General features: G+C 48.0%; 1 protein-coding gene across 5 annotated transcripts in view; it reads left to right on the top strand.

The window, feature by feature from the left end:
- Positions 1-24,023, top strand: part of FRMD4A (FERM domain containing 4A) — a 509,371-nt gene that overhangs the window by 428,677 nt on the left and 56,671 nt on the right. For all 5 annotated transcript variants that reach the window (XM_043884599.1, XM_043884598.1, XM_043884597.1 and 2 more), the window contains exons 12-14: positions 9,162-9,238; positions 14,261-14,399; positions 20,611-20,752. In XM_043884599.1, the coding sequence (XP_043740534.1) occupies positions 9,162-9,238; positions 14,261-14,399; positions 20,611-20,752 (358 nt within the window). The remainder of the gene's footprint in view (positions 1-9,161; positions 9,239-14,260; positions 14,400-20,610; positions 20,753-24,023) is intronic.

Raw genomic sequence — 24,023 nt, 5'->3', positions numbered from 1 at the left:
ACACCTGCACTCTGCACCCCACAGAAACCAGGGTCTGCCAGGCCTTCCCCTCCCCAGAAGGATGGGCCAGCCCTTGAAGCACTGGCTGGTTTAAAGTGCATGCCAGCTGCTCTTAAGTGATTATTCCCAAAGAGGCCTTGCTGGTTGATTAACATTTTTAAACTTTGTTTTACAGATAACACTAGAGTATTGTCATTTCTTTTTTTTTTTTTTAAGCTTGATTATCCAGGTTTTTAATTATGAGTGTCTACTTTTATTTATGTAGAGCTGGTTGTCATCCTATCCTCTATTCTACCCCATCTCCCAAGGATTCAGGTTGACCCCATCAGGGAAATCAGATCTCACTGTGACACAACACCCCTGGGCAGGGCTTCCAGGCATGAGAGAACTCTCAACTGCCAACTATACCCCCAAAAAAATTTTTTTAAATACAGAGTTACCCAAAGGAGTTTAAAAAAAAAAAAAAAAAAAAAAACCCTTAATAGCCATCCAAGAAAAGATCTTTACCATTGCAAGCGGTTCCCATCAAAATTCCCCACCCAAGATGGACTTACTGCTTTGCAGGCCAATTCCATCTTTGAAGCATCCCATTCACAGAAGTCATAGCAGATGTTGAATGGTTTTTTAAAAAATATTTATTTAGTTATTTGACTGCTCTGAGTCTTAATTGTGGCATGTGGGATCTAGTTCCTTAATGAGGAATTGAACCCAGGCCCCTTGCTTTGGGAGCGCAGAGTCTCAGCCACTGGACCACCAGGGAAGTCCGAAGCCTTGAAGTATTTTTTTTTTTTTTTTTTAAAGAAAAGCCTGGCGTGCAGAGACGTGAAGCCACACCAAACTGAGCCCCTATGCTCACTGCTGGAAAAAAACAAAGCTCGACTCGGGTAACATGAATTACCTGGCCAGAAACCCCTGGCCAGTTTCTCCCTTGGGACACTAACCCACATCCATCCCCCCAGAGGCAGATGGAGGAAGGAAGAAATTCCATCAGGAGGCCAAGGATAAGGAAGGAAAAAACGCTTTGAGCTTCTCTTGAAAGTTTTTACATTTGCCAAAGCTTTATGGTCAGGTCTTTCCCTGAGAAAAAGCCAAAATACACACAAGAAAATGATACAGATAGATGCCCCCCAAGGAGAGAAATAAAAGGAAATTGCATCCAGTGGGGACAAATAAAATGGCCTGTTTTCTCCATGGACCTCTTAAGTATCTGTGGATCTTCTTTTCTTCTCTCTGCCCCTAGTAACGACTCTGAAGCCAAAGGAAGCTAAAAGGTTTTTGATGGGTTAAAAAGAGGCCGTCTGTTAAAGGGTCAGGGCCTGGTGCTCCAGACGTCTGTCACTGAATTAACCAAATCAGTCGAGAGCTCCTGTAGTCTGACACTGAGGAGTCAGCCAGAGGAACATCTTGATTCCATTAGGTCCAGCGGTGCAGAAAAATTAGCTATTGTTTTCTTGGCTGGGTATCTGGCCCTCTCGGGAGAAAATGGAGGCCAGGGAGCCCTCTTTCAGCACTGGTCCTGAGGACACCCTCACAACCGCTCTCTGAGCTAGTAACGTGGAGACAGAGTTTGCTTGTCTTGGAGGCCATGGTTTGGACTCCAGTCTGGCCTATTCCATGTGAATACTACTGAGCTGTATCATAGGAGGCTGCTTCCTCTCAGGGTGAATGTTGTGAGATTAGAAGTCATAGCAGGCAGGATTCCCTGGCGGTCCAGTAGTTAGGACTCCACGCTTTCACTGCAGGGGGCACAGGGGTCCGATTCCTAGTTAGGGAGCTAAGATCCCACAAGGTGTGTGATACCCCCCAAAAATATCAGCAGGCAAATGGTCAAAACTGACTCTGGTCAAAATTGTGGTGGACCAAGGAACTGACTGGATAAGAACTGGAAGCAAAGAACCTAAAGAGAATACATCAAAACCAACTCAAGCGGATGCAGGAGAACCTGGGTTAGACTTATCCTTGTGTGGTGAAAAATTCAATGAACAAAAAACATTTTTTAAAATGCCCATGGCACCATATTAGCCATCTTTTAAAAAAGAATTTCACAAACCTGTACTTTGGGCTATGTGTTCAAAATAATGAGAACTTTATTTTTTACATGAAGAGTAATACTGTCATGTGAGTGATGGCAGAAAGAGAATATAATGGCTGATATTTAAGTGCTAACTACATACCTAGCTCCATTTGCAGCACTTAGTATGTATTAGTTCATTGATACAGCATTGCTATGAAAACAAAACTGATGTTGTTGGTAGTCTTATTTCAAAGATGATAAAAGAAAAACAAAGAAATTTTATTGCCAAGGATAAACAGCCAGTAAGTTATAGACAGTGCAGCTTTGAAAACTGTGCTTTTAGTCAGTGAAACAGTTAGCTCCCTTATCTGCAAGTCTCACATCTGTGGATTCAACCAACTGCAAGATTGAAAATATTCAGAAATAATTTTTAAACTCCAGAAGGTTCCAAAAAGCAAAACCTGAATTTGCTGCATGCCAGCAACTAGTTACATAGCATTTATATTAGGTTATTGTAAATAACTTGGGGATGATTTACAGTGTACAGAGGATCTGCCTGGGGTTTATGAAAATACCACTCCATTTTATGTAATGGACTTGAGCATCCTCAGATTTTAGTATCCAAGGAAGGTCCTGGAACGAAGCCCCTGAGGATATCCAGGGTCAACTGTACTGTTTCCCATAAATAGGAGATGTTTAAAACAAGTGACTTTATTTTTAAATTCCAAAGAGTAGCCAGGTGGCATTTCAAGGATTTATAGGCTGACCTTCACTCCATGCTTTGGATGCAGAAGGCCCACACACATGCCCCGCCTTTGGTAAGGGAAGGCAGAAAAGGAAGCCAAGATAAAGAGGGACTTACAGAGTCAGGACTGGCACTGAGGCCTCCTGACTTCCAAGTCAGAGCTCTCATCCCTAAAAATGATGAACCAAAACCAGGGAGTCTCAGCAATGGTCATAAATATTGATTCCGAGACAAAAGTACAAGACATATTTCATAAATTGGTGCGGTGCCTCCATGGAGTTTTTGTTTTTTTAATACTATTTATTTTGGTTGCACTGGCTCTTCGTTGCTGCACACAGACTTTCTCTAGTTTCAGCACGCAGGGGCTACTCTTTGTTGCAATGCATGGGCTTCTCTTTGTGGTGGTTTTTCCTGTTGTAAAACACAGGCTCTGGGCGCATGGGCTTAGTTGCTCTGTAACATGTGGAATCTTCCCAGACCAGGGATCAAACCCGTGTCCCCTGCATTTAACCTCATTTAACCTCATTTAACCTCATAACCTGCATTTACTCATTTAACCTCTGCAGGCAGATTCTTTACCACTGGACCACCAGGGAAGTCCCTCCCTAGAACAGAAGCCTGATACAGAAACTCTAGGAGGTTTTAAACTCCGTCTTGAAGGTAGTTCCTATGCCGTGGATACAGTCTGCTTTATGTATGTCACATCCTCCCAAAAAGCGCCTTAGCCAGAGACACATGTGAAGCATGTCCTTTCTCTGCCCTCTTAGCATAGGTTTGTGCAAAGTAGACACCACTACTTGAATGTTCGAAAGAGGAATGGGGATTGGATGTTACCTAAATCCCCAGGGCCTTGTTTCGGTCTTCTGTAAGCATAAAATACTGGCTTGGCCAAAAGTTCCTTTGGATTTTTCCGTAAGATGGTGTGGAAAAACCCAAACAAAGTTTCTGATCAGCCCAATATATTGAATACCCATGCAGCTGATATGAAAACCTCCAACATAGAGTGTTAACCCATTAAAAACAGCCCTGCTTCTGTTGTTCATAGAATTAGTTCCTGAATGACAGGGGAGCCTTATCAGGGCACTCCTGTAAAAGCTTCTGAGTGTGCAGGCTTTGGGGTTTTCTGTGTTGTTCTCCTATTTTAATTCAAGTCCATTCGGTTGGGGTTGAGTGACTTCTTTTGTGCTGTATCCGTCTCAGTGTGTGTCAGCTCATGTTTATTTGCTGAAGGTATAAATATACCTGGAGATGATAGTGACAACTTCTAGAGGGTGAACAGAGCAAAAATGAAATCAGGAAGTGGGTTTTTATTGGTATTTTTCATCCTGAGCTCCAAAGTTATTCCTGGCCTGATTCTCATTCTTCTTATAATACAAGAGAACTCCTTGCTGGTGTTTGCAAAGCAGGCAGCCAAGAACCTTTGGAGGAGCGATGGCTTACTTAACCATCGGCTGGAAACAACTGTTCTCACTCATTACCAGGTCCTCCTGGTGTGTTAGGAAGAGCCCACGAGAGTGGGCCTGACATCGGTTACTCATTTAACCTCTGCCAGTCCCTTAACTTCTCCACCCTGGGCTTGCTTTATCTGTGGGAGGCGGGGGCTGGCCAGATGGCCCCCGGGACGCAGTATAATGGCCCCTCTAGAAGCAGCAGGAAGTTACTCAGAGAGAGGTCATTAAGAGGCTCGGTGACTCAACCTCAGGGACAGGAGGAAGTCAAGCCCCCACCCCGCAAGTCCTGCTCCAGAATCAGCCACTAGAGCTGGCTTCCTCTCAAGCCTTTATTTCCGTCTCATTTCGAGAGCTCACCCATCACCCCACGTGCTGCGCTGGCGCCCAGTAAACAGTGGCTACGGAGGAAGTCTCGGAGTCAAGGCCCTTGGGCCCGTCCCCACTGCTCCTTCACCCACTCCGAGAGAACAGGACAGGAGTCTTTCCCAGCCCTGACCTCCAGCGTACACAGGATGTGGCAGTTAGGCAGACCAGCTAATGGGATCCAGGAACCTGGTCCGGCTTGTTAAGCGTTTTAGTGTGCTCTGCTGCACTCAGGGCACAGAGGCTGTGTTTATTAGCCACTCCTGTCTGCTTTCTGTGTGTAAACATTTTCCGTCTCCTCTTTTACGCATCACATTGAGCCCCAGCAAGGGGAACTGGAGGACCCATGTTTGCTTGGGAACTGCACCTCTGGGTCAGAAGCCACAAATCCACATCCACGACCAGCCGTGGTTCCAATCATGGCAACAGGCACGGTCTCCATAAGACCACTTCTGGAAGGTTTCTCTTCTCTCTTGTTTTCTGGGCAAGGCCAAATTATTAAGTCTGTTCTTAATCATGATTGTTACTTGTTAGTCCTGGATGGAAGCATCCAGGACTGATACTGAAGCATCTCTGTGTAGAAAACCAGAGGAAGCCAGAACTCTAAGGAGAGAAAGGAGTAATAAGTGTTATCATTTACAGCCTGTAAAGGAGAGAAAAGCCTCCGTATAGGATGGAAAAGATGTGGCTTATACTTCCTACCTAGCTGCTCGTTTGTAAAAAAAAAAAAAAAAATCATTCCACTCGTAAAGTTAACCATCCATTAGTGAGTAAGAGCTGTTCCCAATAATTGGTGGACCCCGTAGGGAAAGGAACATAGTTAGAGGTTAGAGTAATGGGCCAGGTGCCCTTGACTCCTATTTCTGGTTCCTTCACTGACTTGCTGTGTGGCCTTAGGCATTTTCCCCTCATTTCTCTGGGCCTCATTTTCCCCAAGAAGAAAGTTTCCCACTTGCTCTTCGTGGCGGGGGGTGGTTGATGCTAAAAGATCAAAGAAGAGGCGTCTGCTTTTCAAAGATGCCCCAATGAAGTGCATTTGGCCTTTTTCATAGGTATTAATTAATAAGTCCTTTGATTACTGATAGACCTGTGTCTGAGATTTTAGGTAGCTCCTTGGGCAGAATTGGCCATAGGAATTAGCCAAACTCCTAAGGGATCTAGCCCAGCCATAACCATCTTTGTGCGTCCAATGAGTTCGTTATGTGGAGTCCCAAAACATGTTGGTGTCTTTAGCTGGTGTCTGGGTTATGATAGCTGCAGTGAGTAAAGGGGTTCTTTTGAAGTGACATGGATGATCGAGGGCTGCCCCCAAACCAGCGCCTCAGAGCCTAGTGTACCCTGTTCACAAAGGGGAGCCAAGCCGAATGTCTGCTGTTTATCTGCTTGTTGTTCGACTCTACCAGCCTCAGAGGGAGGGTTTAGTAGGCACAGCCTTAGAACGGTGGGCACAGGGGCCCTCGAGCACAAGAGGCCACGTTGATGTGTGGGGCGTCCAGCTTCCTTCATCCCCCTGCCTGTTTCCAAGCACTCAGTGTACCCCCAGGTGTGGGAGGAAAAGATGAGACCATTGTTCCCTCATGAACACCTCCTCTGGGGTTCCTGGGACCTTCCTGGCCTGGAAAACTACCCTCCTACCCTCCCTTCCCAGTGTTTTCATTTACAAAAAAGAAGAAAAAAAATAAGGAAAAAACCCTGCCTAGAGCAAACGGGGCAAAGCCACTGTTCTGCTCCTGTTGGAAATGCCTACAGATGCTGGGAGCTGGGCCATCAGGGTTCCGTGCCGAGGCAGGAGTCTGCAATGCACCGTCAGTAGGCAGAAGGGCCACAGCAGATACAAGGTTGTGTTCTGGTCCTTGGCAGACACGAGGCTCTCCACTCCAGGGGCATGGGGAGTACTTTCGGGGAACACCCGGCATAAGTTCTGTTTTGTAAAAAGCCAGGGAGGGAGAAATTGCCAGGGAACGCAGCCCCTGAGTGTTGGGCTTTGGGAGTTTTCACCAGGAAGGAGGGAGCTCCCGACCCGAGGCCCATGTGAGGTGCTCACCAGCGCACCAATGCCAAGAGGATAAAGCCCAGGAGGTCTGCCCATCAGATGCATCTTCCCCCATATGTTGTCCCCCAAAGACAGTGCCTGAGGCATGAGCATCAGTGAGGACCAGTGGCATAATCTGCAGGGCCCAAGACAAATGAAAATTCAGAGTCTATTTATCAAGCTTATTGAGAATTTTGAGATGGAGACAGCAGAATGTTAGACCAAGCACAGGGCCCTCGGGTCACACACCCGAGAAACAGGTCCTGGCCGAGGCTCCACCTTACCTGGCCAGGTGGGTGCCACGCACATGCTGCAAGTCCCCCTCAGGGGTCAGCCATCTCCTACCCACCCCCCTCTTTGGAGAAAAGGGGATGGGGGGTAGGCAGGGTACTAAATCCATACACTTCAGATTTCTGGGACTTTTATTTTCTTAAACCCCAATGACAGGGCTAGAAGTTAAAAAAAAAGGAAAAAAAAAAGCTTAATAATTTTGGTTGTTCTGGAGTTAATCTACCTCATTTGCCAGGATTTGGGAGAAGTAAGAGCAACTGGAATTGCACTGAGACCTGAGTTCACCGAGCATTTACTTTGTACCAGTACCGTGCCAGGGGTCTGTGTTGCTTCTACCTTAGAAGTGTTACTGCCATTTTACAGATGGGAAAACTGAGGCTAAAGGAGATGCAGTCACTTACCTGATGTCACACTGTTTGGATGTAAGGGGCTCAGGATTCAAACAAATGTAGCCGGACTCCAGAGCATCTGCCTGGCCACTTTGTTCTATGTACTACCTACCTCCAGGTTACAAGGTCAGGGAGCTGTTAGTTCTGGTGCTTGTGTGTCTGTGGCCAAGTTCATGTGGAACCTCGGTAAATACCTATCAGTGGGGAATCAGAGAGGAACTCTGTGCATCTCACTACGGAATTTAGCAGAGCAATCAGTTAAGAGCTTAAGGCTCAGATCTGGGACTCGAGTCATCGACTACACAGGTGGCTTTTCATCTGTGATTGGACACAAGGCTGTCTGAGCTCCTGTAGGACTTGCTTTCCTTGGAACTGACCTGAAAGGAAAAAAAGGAAGTACAATTTTCCTTGGACTTCAGAGCAAAATGTACTCTGAGCTGTAAACAAAAGAGATGGCTTTGAAATCAGAGAAAATCCATGTCCTCCTCCCCATTAGGCAGACAGAATCGTTTTAAGATTCTGCAGAGCAGGTTGTGAGAAGAAGGCAGCCTTACCGGAAACAGTTTTATTCTGGCCCAGTTTGACAACAAGGCGGAGTCCTTTGGCCAGGCCTGTGTCTTGGGCCTGGCAAGGAGGATTGATGGGACACAGAAATTGTCCTCTTGCAGGAAAGAATGTGAACAGATCAGAAAGTGTCAGGGGCATCAGGTGAGAGGATTCTGGGTCTAAGACAAGACCCTGAAAAGCATCTGCCTTAACTCAGTGGGCTATGCAAGGGAGGACCAGGGGAAGAAATCAGCCACTTGCAGGGTGAAGATCTGTTTGGCCCTTCTTTTGGCTAAACAAACTCAAATTCTATTGAAGGGACTACAATATTGCATCAGATACAAATATGAATGTTATGGGCATAAGTTGAACTTCTTTTGACATTTCCCTCAGAGTTTAAATAACTTTCTTTTTCATCGAATGCAAGAACCACCTCGCAGAGCAGTGTTGCCACTCTAATTACTCCCAAACATCTTAGTGAACAGACTCGCTCAGCTAAGGAAGAATGTCCACCAGGGCCTTCAGGGCCTTTGGGCAGTGCCAGGAACTCTGTTTAGCTCCCACTGTTCAGAACGGCCCTAATTTCACTCTCCGACTCCCCAGTGGCCACAAGCCCCTGGCTGCAGCATCCCCCTAGCCCTGATTTTCTTTGTGCTGAAGAAAGAAGCTGGGCTTGTCAGGCTTCTGTTGTTATCTGGAGTCGCCTGCCCCCAAATAGGGTCGGAGCAGCCCCTACCCTTGGAGGGAAAGCTTCCCCAGCCGCCCCAGATCACCAGGGCGAGTCCGGCCGCTGACACATTAGTGGGCGGGAAGTGGAGTCCCGAGGGGAGGCTGGGAATGCAAGCGCCTTACCACTGGAGCACTGCAGGGAGGAAGCCGGATCAGCGCTGTAGGCAGATGGCTACTGCTCCCTCCTGAGAGCGCCGGCTCCCTCCCTCCCTCCCTCCGCCAGCCCGCCCTCCACTCCTCCTCCTCCCCCTCGCCTTGGAGGGAAAACTGCAGAGCCGGGAACTATCTTGGAGAATTCAACAAAGGCCCAGCAGAGCTGGGGAACCACTTGAAAAGAACTTGTTTTGTTCCTGTTGAGAAGCCTGCAGGAAAATCCACACCCACGTTGCCGGGGTTTTGAGCTGGAGAGCTGTGTGTGTGTGTGTGTGTGTGTGTGTGTGTGTGTGTGTGTGTGTGTGAAGCAAGAGGCATAGGAGGTGCAAACAACTGCACGGGTTCAGCTCTGATAAGGAAACTGCCAGCTGTAAGTTCAGCCGCAGACGGAGGACTGCAGCCGTGAGCCTCTCACACTTGAACTTCAACTGCATTGTTTTCTGTCCAGATATTCCAGTGGAGACAGTTGGAAAACCTGTATTTCAGGGAGAAGAAGTTTTCTGTGGAAGTTCATGACCCACGCAGGTAAGCTAGAAATGTTTTTTCCTCCTGGGAGTGCATGCCCTGCTGACATATTACTTACATTACTGTTTTTGTGCTGTCACTGTTCGTGTTATTAATAATTTAGGGGGAAGAAGGTGGTTGATTGGGAGAATAGAGTTCAAATAAGACAGTAGAGCTTTGTTTTTGTTCTATGTGTTGAGAAATGCAGTGTGTGTGTGTAAAGAGCAATGCCATGATCATCTCATCTGACTACATGTGTTGCCCGTATATGTGGAGTTGTCTTTACAAGCCGGGGCACTTTAGGAAAGATTTGTAGCGCTTTGGAACAATTACCAAATTAAAGTGAGCCTGAGTCCTTTTAGGAAGTTTTTGCCAGAGAAGAGTCTGAGGGGTGGCTTGTCAGTTTCTGAGACTGTTTTTGGTTGGACTGTCAGTAGCAGAGGGAACCTACAGTCTAAAGAGTTGTGCTGAATGGTCTCATTCCTTGAGCTGTAACTTTAGGGTATTCGCAGTGGTGGGTGAATATGAAAGAAATGCAAGTCTTTTTCTCTCCACCTTACATTGTACCCCAGGGAGCAATCGTGTCAGAATCAGTGCTTCCCCAAGTCCAGCGCTGAACAATAGGGTCCCATTTTGGAATGCAGCAAGCCCTTTGAGGAAGGTTCTCAGGTTGGGGTGGGGGGGTGCACTGTGATTTTTCCTCTCTTTGTCTGCTAGTCCTAGAGTTATAGGCAGCCCAGAAGCAGCAGCAAAATTCCCTGAAAACAGACCTAATGCTTAAGGATAAATCACTTTCAACAGGTCCAAAAGCAGACTGAGAACAGGAAGGAAGCCTTGGAAAGACAGGCGGAGGGCAGGGTCTCTGGGGGAGTAAATGGGAACGTGATGTGCTGTTGCTGCCCTGGCCATGGCTTAGGGCAGAGGAGCTGTTGGCACCAGCTTCCCACACACATGGCTTCTGGGCGTTCAGGCCAAGGTGCCTCCCAGAAAGTTCTCAGCTCAAGACCTCCGGAGTAAGATTCATGCCCCGTCAGAGGGTGAGGCTTGTTGGGGGGTGGCTGTCTCTGCTCCTGCAGCCAGTGATAACCCAAGAGGACTGATGCATCGCTCGCCTGGTCCTGTAATCTGCGTGAAGCAGCCTCCCATGTAGCCAAGAGCGCCCCCCATGTGCCACAGTTACTATGCAGTCGGCAAGCTGAAAACGACCTAAGTCCAGGTGGTGGTCAGGTGATGACAGGAGTGTTGGCAGCATTTTTCAGGGTCTGGTGATGAAGGGTCTCATGGTCCGGAGACCCAGTCTCTACAGAGCAGGAATCCGTTGGTGCAGGACAGGTGGTAGCAGAGAGACGCTGAAAACAATTTCCCCAAATGAGTGCTACAGTGGGTCAGATGCAGAAAACGCGGATGACTGACAAAATAAAGATGGAGATTGAATGACCTAAGAGACTGAGGGTAAGGACTAGACAGATGCTAAGCCTGTGTTCTGTAGGGAATTCTGCTAAGGCAAAGGTATCTTGGACACATCCTTGCGTGTGTGTCTGTGTGTGTCTGTGTGTCTGTGTTCTTGTTCTCTCCAGGCCTGTTGTCCTATCATGTTGTAATACCAAATTCCCTTCCTTTTCCCAAGGCCCAGGGGTATCGGAAAGAGTCCAAACCTCACAAGTTCCTATTACATGGGCCTTTAGCCTATTACATGAAAGTGATCCATCTCACATTTGCTGAGTAGCATCAGTGTTGGGGCAGTGTCCTATAACGGTGTTCATAACTTACTATGTGTTACTTTGTTTTGGGGCCTGGGGTATAGAAAAAAGTCATACAGGGTCTACTTGCCCTGAAAAGAACTTCTAGCACAGCTGGGGAGAAGGAATAAGGAACTTAATGTGTATTAAGTGTTTGCTATGCACAGTCACTGTTCTAAACACTCGGACTGTTATCTGATTGGGTCCTTGCTATAACCCTCAGAAGTAGGTACTAGTATTCTTGTCCTACTTGGAAAATAGGCACAGAAGAAGCTCCGTAACCTGCTCCAGGTTACAAAAAGCAAGCCGGATAGAGGCAGGGTGTCAATCCGGGGAGTCTGGCTCCATAGCTCACATGCCTTCCACCACATTATACATGGACAGAGGGTACCAAATGCCAAACGACACAGCCTATAAATGCTGCAGCTGGCCAGGCTGGTCTGGAGAGGCATTCTGAGAAGGAGAAATCCTTAGCTAAGGACGTAGAGCTCAAAGTGGGCCCTCTGGGGGATAAAGATGCCAGTCAGGTGGGTGTCAGAGAGAAGAGGGAGGTAGAGGAGCCCGAGGCAGCCCGAGCGCTGAATGTGAGCAGTGACCACATCCCCTCAAGGAGTGTAGTCCTCTGTCAGCCTAGAGACCGGCAGAGAGAGGAAAGGGGAGGCAAGGAGGGCCCAGAGATGTGGCTTCCTTGATGTCAGAGGTGGAAACCCAGGTTGACGATGGCTTTAAAGGTGCACCAGAGTAGGCAAAGGGGACCATTCTAGATTAGCTGCTAAGCTGAGTGGTGTAGCCAAAGCTCCAACCCTGACTTCCGCCTGGCGCTTCAGTGAGCGCTCTTCTACAGGCCTCCTGGCGCTCCTCCAGTTAAACGTGTCATCCTGTTGCTGTTGCCTTGTTTATTTGAACACGGAAGAGTCATCTAATAGTCTGTACTTTGTTGGGATGGTTCAGTAGTCAGCCCCTCCCCCAACCCAGGAAGGAAGCCAGGACTGAAGTTATAGGATGGCAAGAGCCAGGGCAGAATCATGTCCTGAAGACCAATGTCCCGGGACATGGCAAGTACAGGGGGTTGGCTCGGCCGCCACAGAAGATGCTTCAAGATTTTCTCTCCTGGAGATGCATCCTGACACAATACCCAACATTGTGTCTGCGATTCACTGGGCTTGGCAGACATTCCATTTCTAAGGTTTTGGCCAAACAGAAGAGTCGGTGGGATGGGAAGAGCCTGAAGGGAACCCTGTAGAGAAGAGACCAACTCATAATGGAGCGTGAGAAACGCTCTGGGAACATCTGATTCAGGTGCTGCTGGGAACTCCCAGGGCAGCCAGCCCCCTGCCTCCTCCTACGCCTCCACCTTACCTGAAAAATACATCTTGCCCCACTCTGCTCTCACTGCTGCCACTGAAGCACATTTCAAATGACTTTTCCATTCTAATTCATCTTTTCTAGGAGGGGGGAAAAAAACGTATTTTCTCCCAGGATCAGCCATTGCTGTGGAAGCCAGATTGAGTGTTCTCATCGCAGTTTCAGAGACCATGGGGGTTCCCTTCTCACTCTCTCGCCGGCTCTTTTTCTGTTATTTTCAACTGTGTGTTCTTCTGTGAGCTGGCATTTTAACTTTGGTTTTAACCAAAAGAATAATGTTCTGCTTAGAATCTATAGTCTTAACTAACCACCAGTTTGGAATTCCTCCTTAAAAGTGGGTCTGTAGAACACCTGCTGTTAAATCTTGAGACCCTAAGAGAAGATGATTGGAGCAACTTCTAATTTCCTTCAAGGAAAAAAACTGGCCATGAAAATAATGTAATTATTCACAAGTCCTGATCACCCCCAAGGTTCTGGAAATGTGACAGCTCAATCTGGAACACATATTGTTCTTCTGATGTGCACATAAGATACCCCAAGCGTCACCCCCTGCCCCCTCACATGCACACACGCGAGTATGCACACACACATTCTGAGATTTCACTTGCAAAATTGTGTACCCATCCTATAAAATATACTTTACTAAGAACACGATCGTATAACTTTTTCCCCCATGATTCCATTAATGTGATGAATTACATTAGGACCAGTCTCTCCCACCTTCCATTTAAAGTCTGATTGCCTCTCTCTGCACTGTCCAACATCCTCCACATTTCCTACATCCGTGTGTATGTGGAAGTGGTTTGGGTAGCAGGGGAGAGATTGGACGGGCCCATTTCTTTCTGCCTTCCCTATCCTGATTATTTTTATACCCCACCTGCCCTCTGAATATATTTGATATTGAAACCAGCTCTTTCAAGGAAGATTGCCTGAGAATAATGTAAGGAGTCCTGATTGCCTTAGATGATGTGGTGATTAGAAGAAAATTTACTCATCCTTCACCACAGGCAGTGTTGCCTGGTTAATAAAGGGCATTGTCAAAGGCTTTTCCTGTCTCCAAAGTTTGTCTTGGCCCAGTGCCGGGAGCTGAAGATCAGAAAAGACCGTCCTATGACCTCGAATGACCCATCTTATTTCAGACAAGGCAGAGGCTTAGCCAAATTTTGACCCCTAAGGAGCCAGTAAATCAAAATATTAGCAGGATTCACAATAGCCAAGATATGGCAGCAACCTAAGTGTCCACTGATGGATGAAGAAATTGTGGTGTGTATGCACAACAGAGTATCATTCAACCTTAAAAAAAGAGAGAGACCCTGCTGTTTGCAATAACGCGGATGGACCTGGAGGACATTATAAAGTGAAATAAGGCAGACGCAGAGAACAGAACTATGTAGTCTCGTTTATAGATGGCAACTAAAAGAGTCGATACGCAGAAGCAGAGAGCAGAATGGCCATCACTAGGGGTAGGGCGGAACAAGGAGGCAGGGGAAATGGAGAGATGCTGGTCAGAAGGTACAAAGGAGTAATTATGGAAGAATTGGCCTAGAGGCAGAATGTACAGCATGGTGACTATAGTTAATAATATACTGGAAACTGGCTAAGAACAGATTTCAGGTGCTCTGACCATAAACACACACAAGCACACATGATGGTAATATTGGAGGAGAGGAGATGTTCTTTAGCTTGACTGCAGTGATCACTGTGTATATGAAGATCAAATCATCATATTCTATACCTTAAATAGAATCCTTTTCTATTTAATAAAATGAAAAGCTGGCCTTTGTCAGCCAGCTGCACGTGTGTGCACACAGGGCCCTTCGGTTACCTTTATGCCAGAGCCGTTGGACCCAGTGGGTTCTTGGTAAAAGCTGTGGACTGAGGACTGGAGTCCTTCGTGGCCAGCGCAGTTGGTTGACCCTTCTGGTTCTTGCTCTCCCAGGGCTTCGGTGACAAGAAGGACGTTTGGACACAGCGGCATCGCGGTGCACACGTGGTACGCGTGTCCAGCGCTGATCAAGTCCATCTGGGCTATGGCCATTAGCCAGCACCAGTTCTATCTGGACAGAAAGCAGAGCAAGGTAAGGCCTTCTCCTGGGGTGGGGAGGGCCTCTGCCGAGCCCAGACCTTCCACTGGGCCTCGAGCTCTCCTGAGGGCAGGGCCCTTTTCTGGGTCTTGTAGTTTGAGGACTGGGCATTGGATGGCTGTGAGAGGCCCTGCTTCCCTTGCTCTGAGATGGGCACAGGTACAGACTGGCCTTTTAGGGCTATCAGAGGCAGGAATGAGATCAACTCTTTAAGAGAATAATTCTTTCTCAGCGACGTGGTCAAGAGCAGTCAGAGCCACTTAAGCCATTTGACACAGCCAGGTAGGAATTCTGCTTTCAAACCCCTAGAGCCTCTCCCAGAGGTAAGCGGTCAAGCCCTTTTTGGTGTGTAAACACTGGCATGTTGTTTTCCTTTTGAGGAAAAAAAAAAAAGCAACTAGTCTCAACTAATAGACACCACCTAACTGTTAAGGATAATTGCTTGTGAAAACCCTCCAGGCTTTTCCAACTGCCAACTCCATTTCTTAAAAATGCAAAACTGGAAACATTAAAAAAAAAAAATTTTTTTTTAAAAGCAACAACTCTGTTTCCCTCAGGTAGACCCAGAGCCTCAGGCCTTAATAAACAGTCATCCTCCAAGGGAGGTTTACTCCAGCCCAAGTTCACATACACGGGGTGGGGGAGGGGTGCATTTTCTGTTGGGTGGGAAAACGACATCTCCCCAGTTCACACAGGGCTTCTGTCAACATTCTGCCCCTTCTTCCTCCTGCCTCGGCTTCTGGGCTCCCCTCACCCTCCCCACACAAGCCTCTCCCGTTCATTACCCCTCAGGTGAAGAGCCATATCAAGATGGGCTCTGTATCTTTCTCAGGATTCTGGTGGCTCCGGAAGGGTGGGGAATGGACCTTGGCCCCTTGCCTAGCCACACCATCACCCATGCGAGGTTTTGTCCCATCCCGTGAGTCCTGAAAGGGGAGGAGGTGGCAGGACTCTGGGCCTACTGGGTCCAAGACTTATTGGATTGATGCCCTTTAGGATTCTTGTGGCTTCTTCTTTTGTGTTATTTTCCTTCTGGTTGGAGATGGTTTTTCCCTGGCTTGGGGAGAAGATTGGAAGGAGAGATGTTGAGTGGGAGGTAAGAAAGATAGTAGGACAATAGGACGGGAAGAAAGCAAGCAAACCCTAAAGTCATCATTCAGCTTCAAATCATGGCCTTTCCCATGTGGGAGTCACTTTCCCCTCTGTAACACATTTTCTCCTCTCCTAGGTCTTCTTTCTGACCCCCCTTCTGGTCATTTTCTGGGATGAGTGGGCACAGGATGGAATATTTTTGTTGCCAGGAATAATGAGAGTGTTCTACAGCTCTCCTGGTGATGACGGGCTTTGGCACAGGAATTTGAGGCCCGATTAGATCCAAAGAAACAGGGCCAAAGTGTTTTGACTCATGCTTTGTATTGAGACAGTGGGTGGGTGTCAGCGATTTGCCCTCCAGTGGCAAGAGTTGGAGGTCGAAACCTTAGAACCTTGATTCTCTCCTCTGTACTGTTTGGCAATGCATGATGAGAGGTAAGAGAGTTTGACAACCCTCCTGAACCCCACTACCCATTCCTCTTGCGAGGACCCCACACACACTGATGCCACAATGTTGAATGCAGAAAAGAAAAAGCATGCTTCACCCTAAGGATGGTACCTTAGCTGTTTGAACTCCTCCTCCTTGTGCTGGCTTTTTGCATTAGAACATCTTTGGGATAACTCAGGAAGCTCATCCTTAGGGTTCTACACCCCTATTGAAGGTTGTCTCACCTGCAGCTGGGGAGGCTTTATGGAGCAGGCTTATAGGTCAACCCACTGATACAGCAAGTAAACCTTTAAAAGTAACCATCAGGGACTTCCCTGGTCAACCAGTGGTTAAGAATCCACTTGCCAATGCAGGGAACATGGATTTGATCCCTGATCCAGGAATATCCCACATGTTGCAGAGCAGTTAAGCCTGTGTGCCACAACTACTGAGCCCAGAGACCCTAGAGCCCATGCTCCACAGCAAGAAAAGCCACTGCAGTGAGAAGCCCAGGCACAACTAGAGAACACCCAAGCACAGCAATGAAGACTCAGTGCAGCCAAAAATAATTAATTAAAAGTAACTATCAAGGATTACCTGTTAACAAGAAGTGTCTTTTAAGAGACCAAACCAAACGCTTATAGCCATAGAGAACTTTCACCTCAGCAACCCCTGGAGGACTGAAGGAAATACACCTATTCCTAGGAGCAGGAGAATTTTCTCCAGAAAATCTCTGAATAGTCACAGGTGCTCCAGAGCCCATGCATTTCCTTTTGGAACCAGTTCCTCTGCCTGCGGTATCAGGTGAGGAACAGGTTGCACCATAGAGAAGTCCAAGGATTCTGCCTTCTCGTTCTGTGACCCTGGACAAGCCTTTCCTCACTCCTTCTTGCTTTCCTCAGTTAAATAACAGCAAAGAAACCCCTGACCAAAATCATTGACTGGTCCAGTGACACAGTATTTGTGATTGCTTTAGGAGATGTGAGCTGTCTTTCATTATTATCATTCTAATCGAACATACTGTTCCCTGGCTGACACCTGTGTAAAGTTTAAACTCTTTAAAAGTACCCCCAAACCAGAGATGATAAAATTTGCCTCAGGAATTGTGTTACAACACCTTTTACTTCTGGAATGTTCTTTAGACAATAGCAATGTGACCCATCTCCAGTGAGCAGGATGGTTCCGGGTGAGTGATGGTTGGCAGGCCTGGGATAAAGTGTTTCCAAGTATTTCTGAGCAGCCAGTGTTGGCTGGCATGCTAGCCATTGCTTCACACTCTACTGTAGTGGGCCATGCCAACCATTCCTTTCTCTGAAGTGCTTCAGCAAAGCCCAAGCCTCCCAAGGGATTCTTTTCAACCCCAGAAACAAGTGTGGTCTGGTGGTTGGAGTCAGCAGGGGTAGGTAACCGAGAAGTCTTGTGTTCATACACTGGCTCTTGGTTATTTTCTTCTTTCAGGGTTCTGGTGTAAATCACTTAAAATCTCTCCTTCTCTCTCTCTCTCTCTCTCTCTCACACACACACACACACACACACACACACACACACACACACACACACACACACACACACACACACACACACACACACACACACACACACACACACACACACACACACACACACACACACACAGCCTCCATCACTAAAGGCAGAGCAGAAGAGGCCATACTGGTTCCTTTCTGGTGGCTCCTTCAGGTTGAGGGGCTGTACAGTCACCAGTGACATTTGGTAAATTACATCTGCTGACCCCAAAGATCAGAAATGTCATCAGCTGGATCCTGCCAACCTATGTACCCAAGGAATCTCTAATAGAGTTCAGAGGAAAATATTTGAAAACTTAAATTGTTTAGAGTGAATATTAGTCACTGTTCCTCTGAATTCAGATTGAGGACTTGTTGAGTTGGCCCCCAGACCTAACATCTTTCCTCCTGAATCTTTTTTCCCCACTTGATCCAGTCTGCTATTCTTTATTCTGTCTAGATCAAAAGCCAAGTGAAAGCATGGTAGAGGCCGATTAAACCTTGCTCACAGAATGCCTGTAGTAATAATTAGTACAGCAAGACCCTCCAAGCAAAACGTCTAGAGCTTTGGAGGTTCTTTGACCCAAAGACCTGACTTTACAAGGAGGGAGTCTCCCCTCAAGTTGTCTCCTCTTGGTGCTCTCTCTCTTCCTGATCTAAGCAGGCATTGTGATATTTCCATTCTAGACAGAAGTCAGTAATTTCCTAAAACTTCTGAGAATCTAATCTCCCTCAAAAGCACACCTGTTGTCCCTTTTTCCTAGTTTGTTTCCTGTCTCCGAGGTTAATGTGGCTGGGATGGGGTCGAGGGGAGACGGGTTTCCCACGAGATTGATGAGATCCCCTGAAACATTCAGTGGAGTCATTCATTGAACCTCACCTAGCAAATTCCTCCCAGGACCTGATTTATAGCTTATTCCAATTCCAATGACCTTGATGTCTATTATCTAATTTAGTCTTGACATCACACCTCTGTGATGTGGGTTTTAAGAGCTTCATTTTACAAACAGGGATCTCAGGATCAGAGAGGTTGGAAATCAAGGTCCATCTGTGATTTGCTGGAAAGAGCCAAGATTCCAGTCCAGGTCTTTCTGACTCCAGAGCCTGGATCCTTCACCAGGGTGAATTGGGCTGTGACTTCATGAGTTATTCTTGCATAACTGCATGCGTGGGCTCCTCTTGGTGACGCGTGGGCCTTGGTAAGAGAATACTGTTGAAAGAAAGGAAGTGATGGGTTGTGCTTTCTCTGCTTTGCTCAGAGGATAAAACTTAGCCAGGTGCATGTGATTGATATTCTGTGTCAAAATGAAACGAAGGCCTTCCTGCTTTCTGCTACAAGCCAGAAAACCCTGCCAGGAACTGGCAGCTGGGATTATTTCACAAGCAAGGAAGCCGTCACTCCAGGAAGGCAGCCTGGTTCTGAATGTAGGGACAGAAGTTGAGGCTGGAGAGGAGACAACAGTTAAGGAGGGACCAGTTCCTGGCGGTCCAGTGGTCAGGACTCGGGACAGGGGGCACCGATCCAACCCATGGTTGGACAACTAAGATGCCACAAGCCGCATCACGGGAAAAAAAAAGGATCAGTGAGATAGAAGAGTGTGAGGAAGAAGACAAGTCAGACCCGATAAACAAAAAAAGCAAAAAATCTCAGCATTTCCTCTGCCTCTCAGGCTCTCATCTAATTCAGGTGAGGAAAGTACTTGGCAGTCGAAAGTCATTGTCTTTCACCAATTTTGGCATCAACACGGAGGCCAGAGGAAGGTCAGGGTCTCAGGGTTCAGACAAACTCTGCTGGAGACCACTGTGGGCACAGGATGTGAAGGGAGCCGGGCAGTGGTCTGCCCACATTCCATGGTTTCTCCTGTGTCAGGACAGACTGGGCCTCACACCAGCCAGGAGTGAACACACATCAAATAACTGAAAACCTCAGTGGGGAGCCTTGCCCGGTTCTATCTGTGCATCCCTGGCATATCACCAATGACCACAGAAAGATGGCCACATGTACAGGTTACACTAGCATTGATAGCTGTTTTCTGGAAGTCCACAGTACATCAGGAGCCCCTGCCTGAAGCATTATCATGAACTGATTTCCCGATGATGAAGGGAAAATAAACAACATGCTCAGAAATTGTCAGGGGGCACACAAACCCATCTCCACCTCCAGAGCTGGGAACTAGAGCAGAAAGCTTCACTGCAGCAGTTACTTTTAGGAATGTAATTGTGAACACAGGGTTCTCTTCTGATCTCTTCTGGTCCGCTCTGCTGTTTGCCAAAGTGGGCCAGTTAATTTGTGGAGTCAGTGGAGTTTTAGCCATAATCTGAAGACTTGGGCTCATACATTTAGGTATCAGAATGGAAGCAGGGCACCGTGCCAGGTGCCCCTTAATGGGAACCAAACATCCCAACGAACATTTGTTCCAGAAGCCCTTACACACCATGCTTACACACTGTGCTTGCGCACCACACTTGCAGGCTGGTAGCGTGGTCACTTCCCAACCCTCTGAGTTTTCGTAACTCCATGGCTAACACTTTAAGAGTTTGAACCACTTTAGAACTTACTGAAACGTCCTAAACTTACTTCAGACATCTCTTAAATCATTCACCAAGCTGACAATTATTTTTTTCTCCTTCTTTAAGCACAAAATCCTGTATAATCACTACTGTTTATTGACAGCTATGTAGGAGGTGGTGTGGGGATGGGAAGAGAAGGGGGAGGAGAAGGGAGGGACGCCTTTCTCTTGTCTGACTTCCTTTGACCCTCACACAACCTTGAGCAGTAGGTGGTGTTTTCCCTGTTTCATCCTGGGAATAATGAGGCTCCATGAGCTTAAAGTCATTCCCCAAATCGGGACACCCCCCCCCCCCCCCCCACCAAGGTCTATCTGACTCCAAATCCACACTCTGTAAGCCTTGTATACACAGCCTGGGGGATGACAGGTTTAGAAAATTCCTAGTGAGTCACCTCTGGAGTCTTATCTGCTCCTGAGGGAAAGTTTCAGAGGATGAGCAATGGGCCCCGGGACACACACAGAAAAATGCCGCAGTTCGGGCCATGAGGCCGTTTGCTAGATCTCAGCATGACAAGCGATCACTGTGGTCGGCGTGTCCTCGCCAGGAGGGGAGTGTCCTCCACCTAACCTGTCCAACCCGGTGGTCTTTCTAGTCGAAGATCCATGCCGCCCGCAGCCTGAGCGAAATTGCCATTGACTTGACTGAGACGGGGACGCTGAAGACGTCTAAGCTGGCCAACATGGGCAGCAAAGGCAAGATCATCAGTGGCAGCAGTGGCAGCCTCCTGTCCTCAGGTGAGCAGACCCCAAAAGAGGTCCCCCTGCAGCAGGGGTGCAAGCCCTGGGTTGGGGGGGAACGCTCCGAGGGTGGGTGAGGGGGGCGGTCGGGACCATGTAGCAGGCTCGGCGGGAGCTGGTTCTGGCGTCTAGAGCAAGGTTTATAGTCCAGCAGGGATCGGAGAAAAATGGCCAAAGGTGTGCGTGTTGGGCGGGGGTGGGGGCGGGGTGTGGCGCGGAAGAACCACACAGTGTGGGGAGGACACACAAGGGTCTTAGAGCAGCGTCCAGGGCCTTCTTGAGGCTGATGGCCAGCCAGAGGAGTGTCTGCTCCAGGGGCAGAAGGTGGGATCCCTTGGGTGCCACTCAAGGAGAATTACCTAAGAAAGGGCTGAAGGTCCGAGTCATGGTGCTGAGTGACCTGCACTGTGTTCCCAGGGGAACTTCTTGAGGCTTTCAAAAGTACAGAAAACTCTTTGATCGTTTGGAAAGGAGAGTCTTGCTGTCTGACGCCTTTGGAAAGAGAGGATCAGCAGGTCTGACGCCGTCTGTTTCTGCAGGGCCCTGGGCAAGAGTTTGTCGTCTGTGCGACGTTGGGAGGGGCAGAAATGCCCCGAGGTTTCAGGTCTGGCTAGATTCAGGAGAAGGGATGCCTTTGCTGAAGTGACAGGAAGGGGAGCTGTTTGAGTTGGGCAAGGAATCTGGAGAGGAGGAGGCAAAAATTGCCTGAAAATGTTACAGAAATATAATAATGCAGGTCACCCCCCAGGCCACATGGTCATGGCCGGATTATTCTTGGGGCCAGTGTCTTCTTCCTTACCTCTGAGCCAGAGGGTGAAACAAGAAGGCTTTGCCCTGCCTTATCTTCCAGAGTCATTTCTATACAGGTGGTGGCAGCAGACAATAACAAAGTGAAATAAAAAAGGGAAAAGATTCATCAGTCCCATGATGACCTAGAGGGCTGGGATGGGGGGGTGTGGGAGGAAGATAAAGATGGAGGGGATATAAATACAGTTGTGACTGATTTGCACTGTTGTATGGCAAAAACCAACACAGCATGGTAAAGCAATTATCCTCCAATTAAAAATAAAAAAGAAACTTAAAAAAGGAAAAAGACAGGAGTAGGGAGAAAAGCTGAAATCTGTCTAGTTAATTTCTGGGCTGGTGGAGTCCAGTCAGAACCGGAACACATTCAGACCTGAAGGGCAAGGGTGAGGATGGACAGGCCTTTGTAAGGTCCTGAGGGACCCATGGCCAGGTGTTCATGTGGCCATGGGTTTTATAAAATCTGTGAAGGTAATACATTTAGCCACCAAAATTATATAAGTGTCAGGCCCCACGCAGCTGCCTCTGCCTCTGCTAGGTCACCATTAAGGATCACTGTCAACCCCTCCCTGTCTTGGATCCTTAAAATGTTTTCATCAATACAATGGTCTGAGTAATCATTATTTCTGAGGCTTACAGGGTTCCAGTGAAGACCATGGACAATGCTGTAGCAAAGAGAATCCCTTCCAAAGTCCAAGACCCCTGCCTGGAATTTCAGCCACTCCTGATTCCCTGCTGAATGAGGGAGGGCAGGGCCAGCAGTGTGATTGTCCCTGAGACACTCCCCTATGTGCGTGCTCGGTTGCTAAGTCATGTCAGACTCTTTGTGACCCTATGGATTGTAACCCGCCCAGCTCCTCTGCCCAGGAGATTCACCATTTCCTCCTCCAGGGAATCTTCCTGACCCAGGGATCAAACCCACATCTCCGGTGTCTCCTGCACTGGCAGGCAGGTTCTTTATCACGGAGCCACCTGGGAGCCCAGAGTCTCAGATTTGAGCCTGGATTCATCTGTCCACCATCCTCCTAATCTAGCCCCGATGAGGCTGACTCTTCCTCCAGCCTCAGCTAGGGCCACACCCCTGCTGTGGTTTCACATCCACTCGGAAATCCACGTTCTTCCTTCACATGGCATGTTATATCCAGGAGGAGAATAGATTCTTCCAGCTCAGGTATATCATAACCCCTTGGGAGGTTCCTTCAAACTCAGATAGCTGTGTACTAACCCTGGAGTGTCTGATCTAAGAGACTGGGGTGAGACCAGAAATTTGCCTTTCTAGCAAGTTCCGACAAGTTCCCTGGTGCTGTTGATGCCGCTGGTCTGGGGACCTTGCTTTGAGAGTCTCTCTTCTTGTTGAAAAAGAGAGAAAAGCCTGAGGTAGGTGTACAGCTCAAGATCAAGGACCCTAGGTCTCCCCACTTTTACCAAATGAACCTAACTAGTATTTTTTTTTCAACTATTTATTTGGCTGCGTTGAATCTTAGTTGTGGCATATGGGATCTTCATTGTACCATGCAAGATCTTTCTCTGCAGCAAGCAGGCTTCAGTAATTGGGGCGTGTGGGCTTGGTTGCTCCTTGGTATGTGGGATCTTAGCTCCCCAACCAGGAATTGAGCCCACGTCCCCTGCATTGCAAGGCTTCTGAACTACTTGACCCCCAGGGAAGTCCCTCCTCTCCCCATTTTTACACCTATGTCCTGGTCCATCTGCAGGGGCCCTTCGTCTCTGGCAGCCTCCAGGGATGCAAAGCTAACAGCAGGTACAGAGGAACGGGTGAGCAGGAGCCCCAAAATTTCTAACATGGAACGACATTACTCAACCATCAGAGATGAGATCCAGGCAGTTTTAATACTAGGAAGCAATTCCTCTCTGTCATCGCCATCAGCTTTACATTAATCAATCCCATGGGCTAGGAGATGAATCAACTGCTGAATCCACTCCCACACCTAATATCTTTATCCCAGGATATTAGAGCTGTTCTAACTTAGTGATGAAGACCCCAGGCAAAGCTGTTTGGAAGTTGGTGGAAGCAACCGGGGTCCCCTGACAGCACCGCTTCTGCAGCGGCTTCATTGGCAGGACCGAGGCCCTCTGGCTTTTCTCCACCTGCCCTCTGCTGCTTAGCTAAGCAAGAGGAAGGCTGGGTGGAGGAGAAGGCGGGGAGGTGTGAGTCGTGCCTGTGACCAGGCCCGGGAGCGCGTGGCACTCGACCCGTTAGATCTTGAAGAACTGGCCTTAAATGCGGAGGCGGAGGCTCTGTGGGGAGGTTTCCCTCCTAACTTAGGAAAGGCCATGGGTCAGTGGAGGGAGAGACCGTGCACAGGAAGTATTCCATCACCAACGCAGGGAGCTTCTAGGACCTGTACACCGGGCGATTAGGGCCTCCAGGTGTGTGGTTGCTGTGCCTCTGACTTTCCATATGCAGGAGAAAAAGATGCCTTCTCCTGAGGCCTTGTGGTCCCAC

The sequence above is a fragment of the Cervus elaphus genome, chromosome 23 (genome assembly GCF_910594005.1).
Source record: "Cervus elaphus chromosome 23, mCerEla1.1, whole genome shotgun sequence".
NCBI classification, from domain to species: Eukaryota; Metazoa; Chordata; class Mammalia; order Artiodactyla; family Cervidae; genus Cervus; species Cervus elaphus.
The sequence above is the reverse complement of the archived record's forward strand: the minus strand, read 5'-3'. Positions and strand labels throughout refer to the sequence as shown.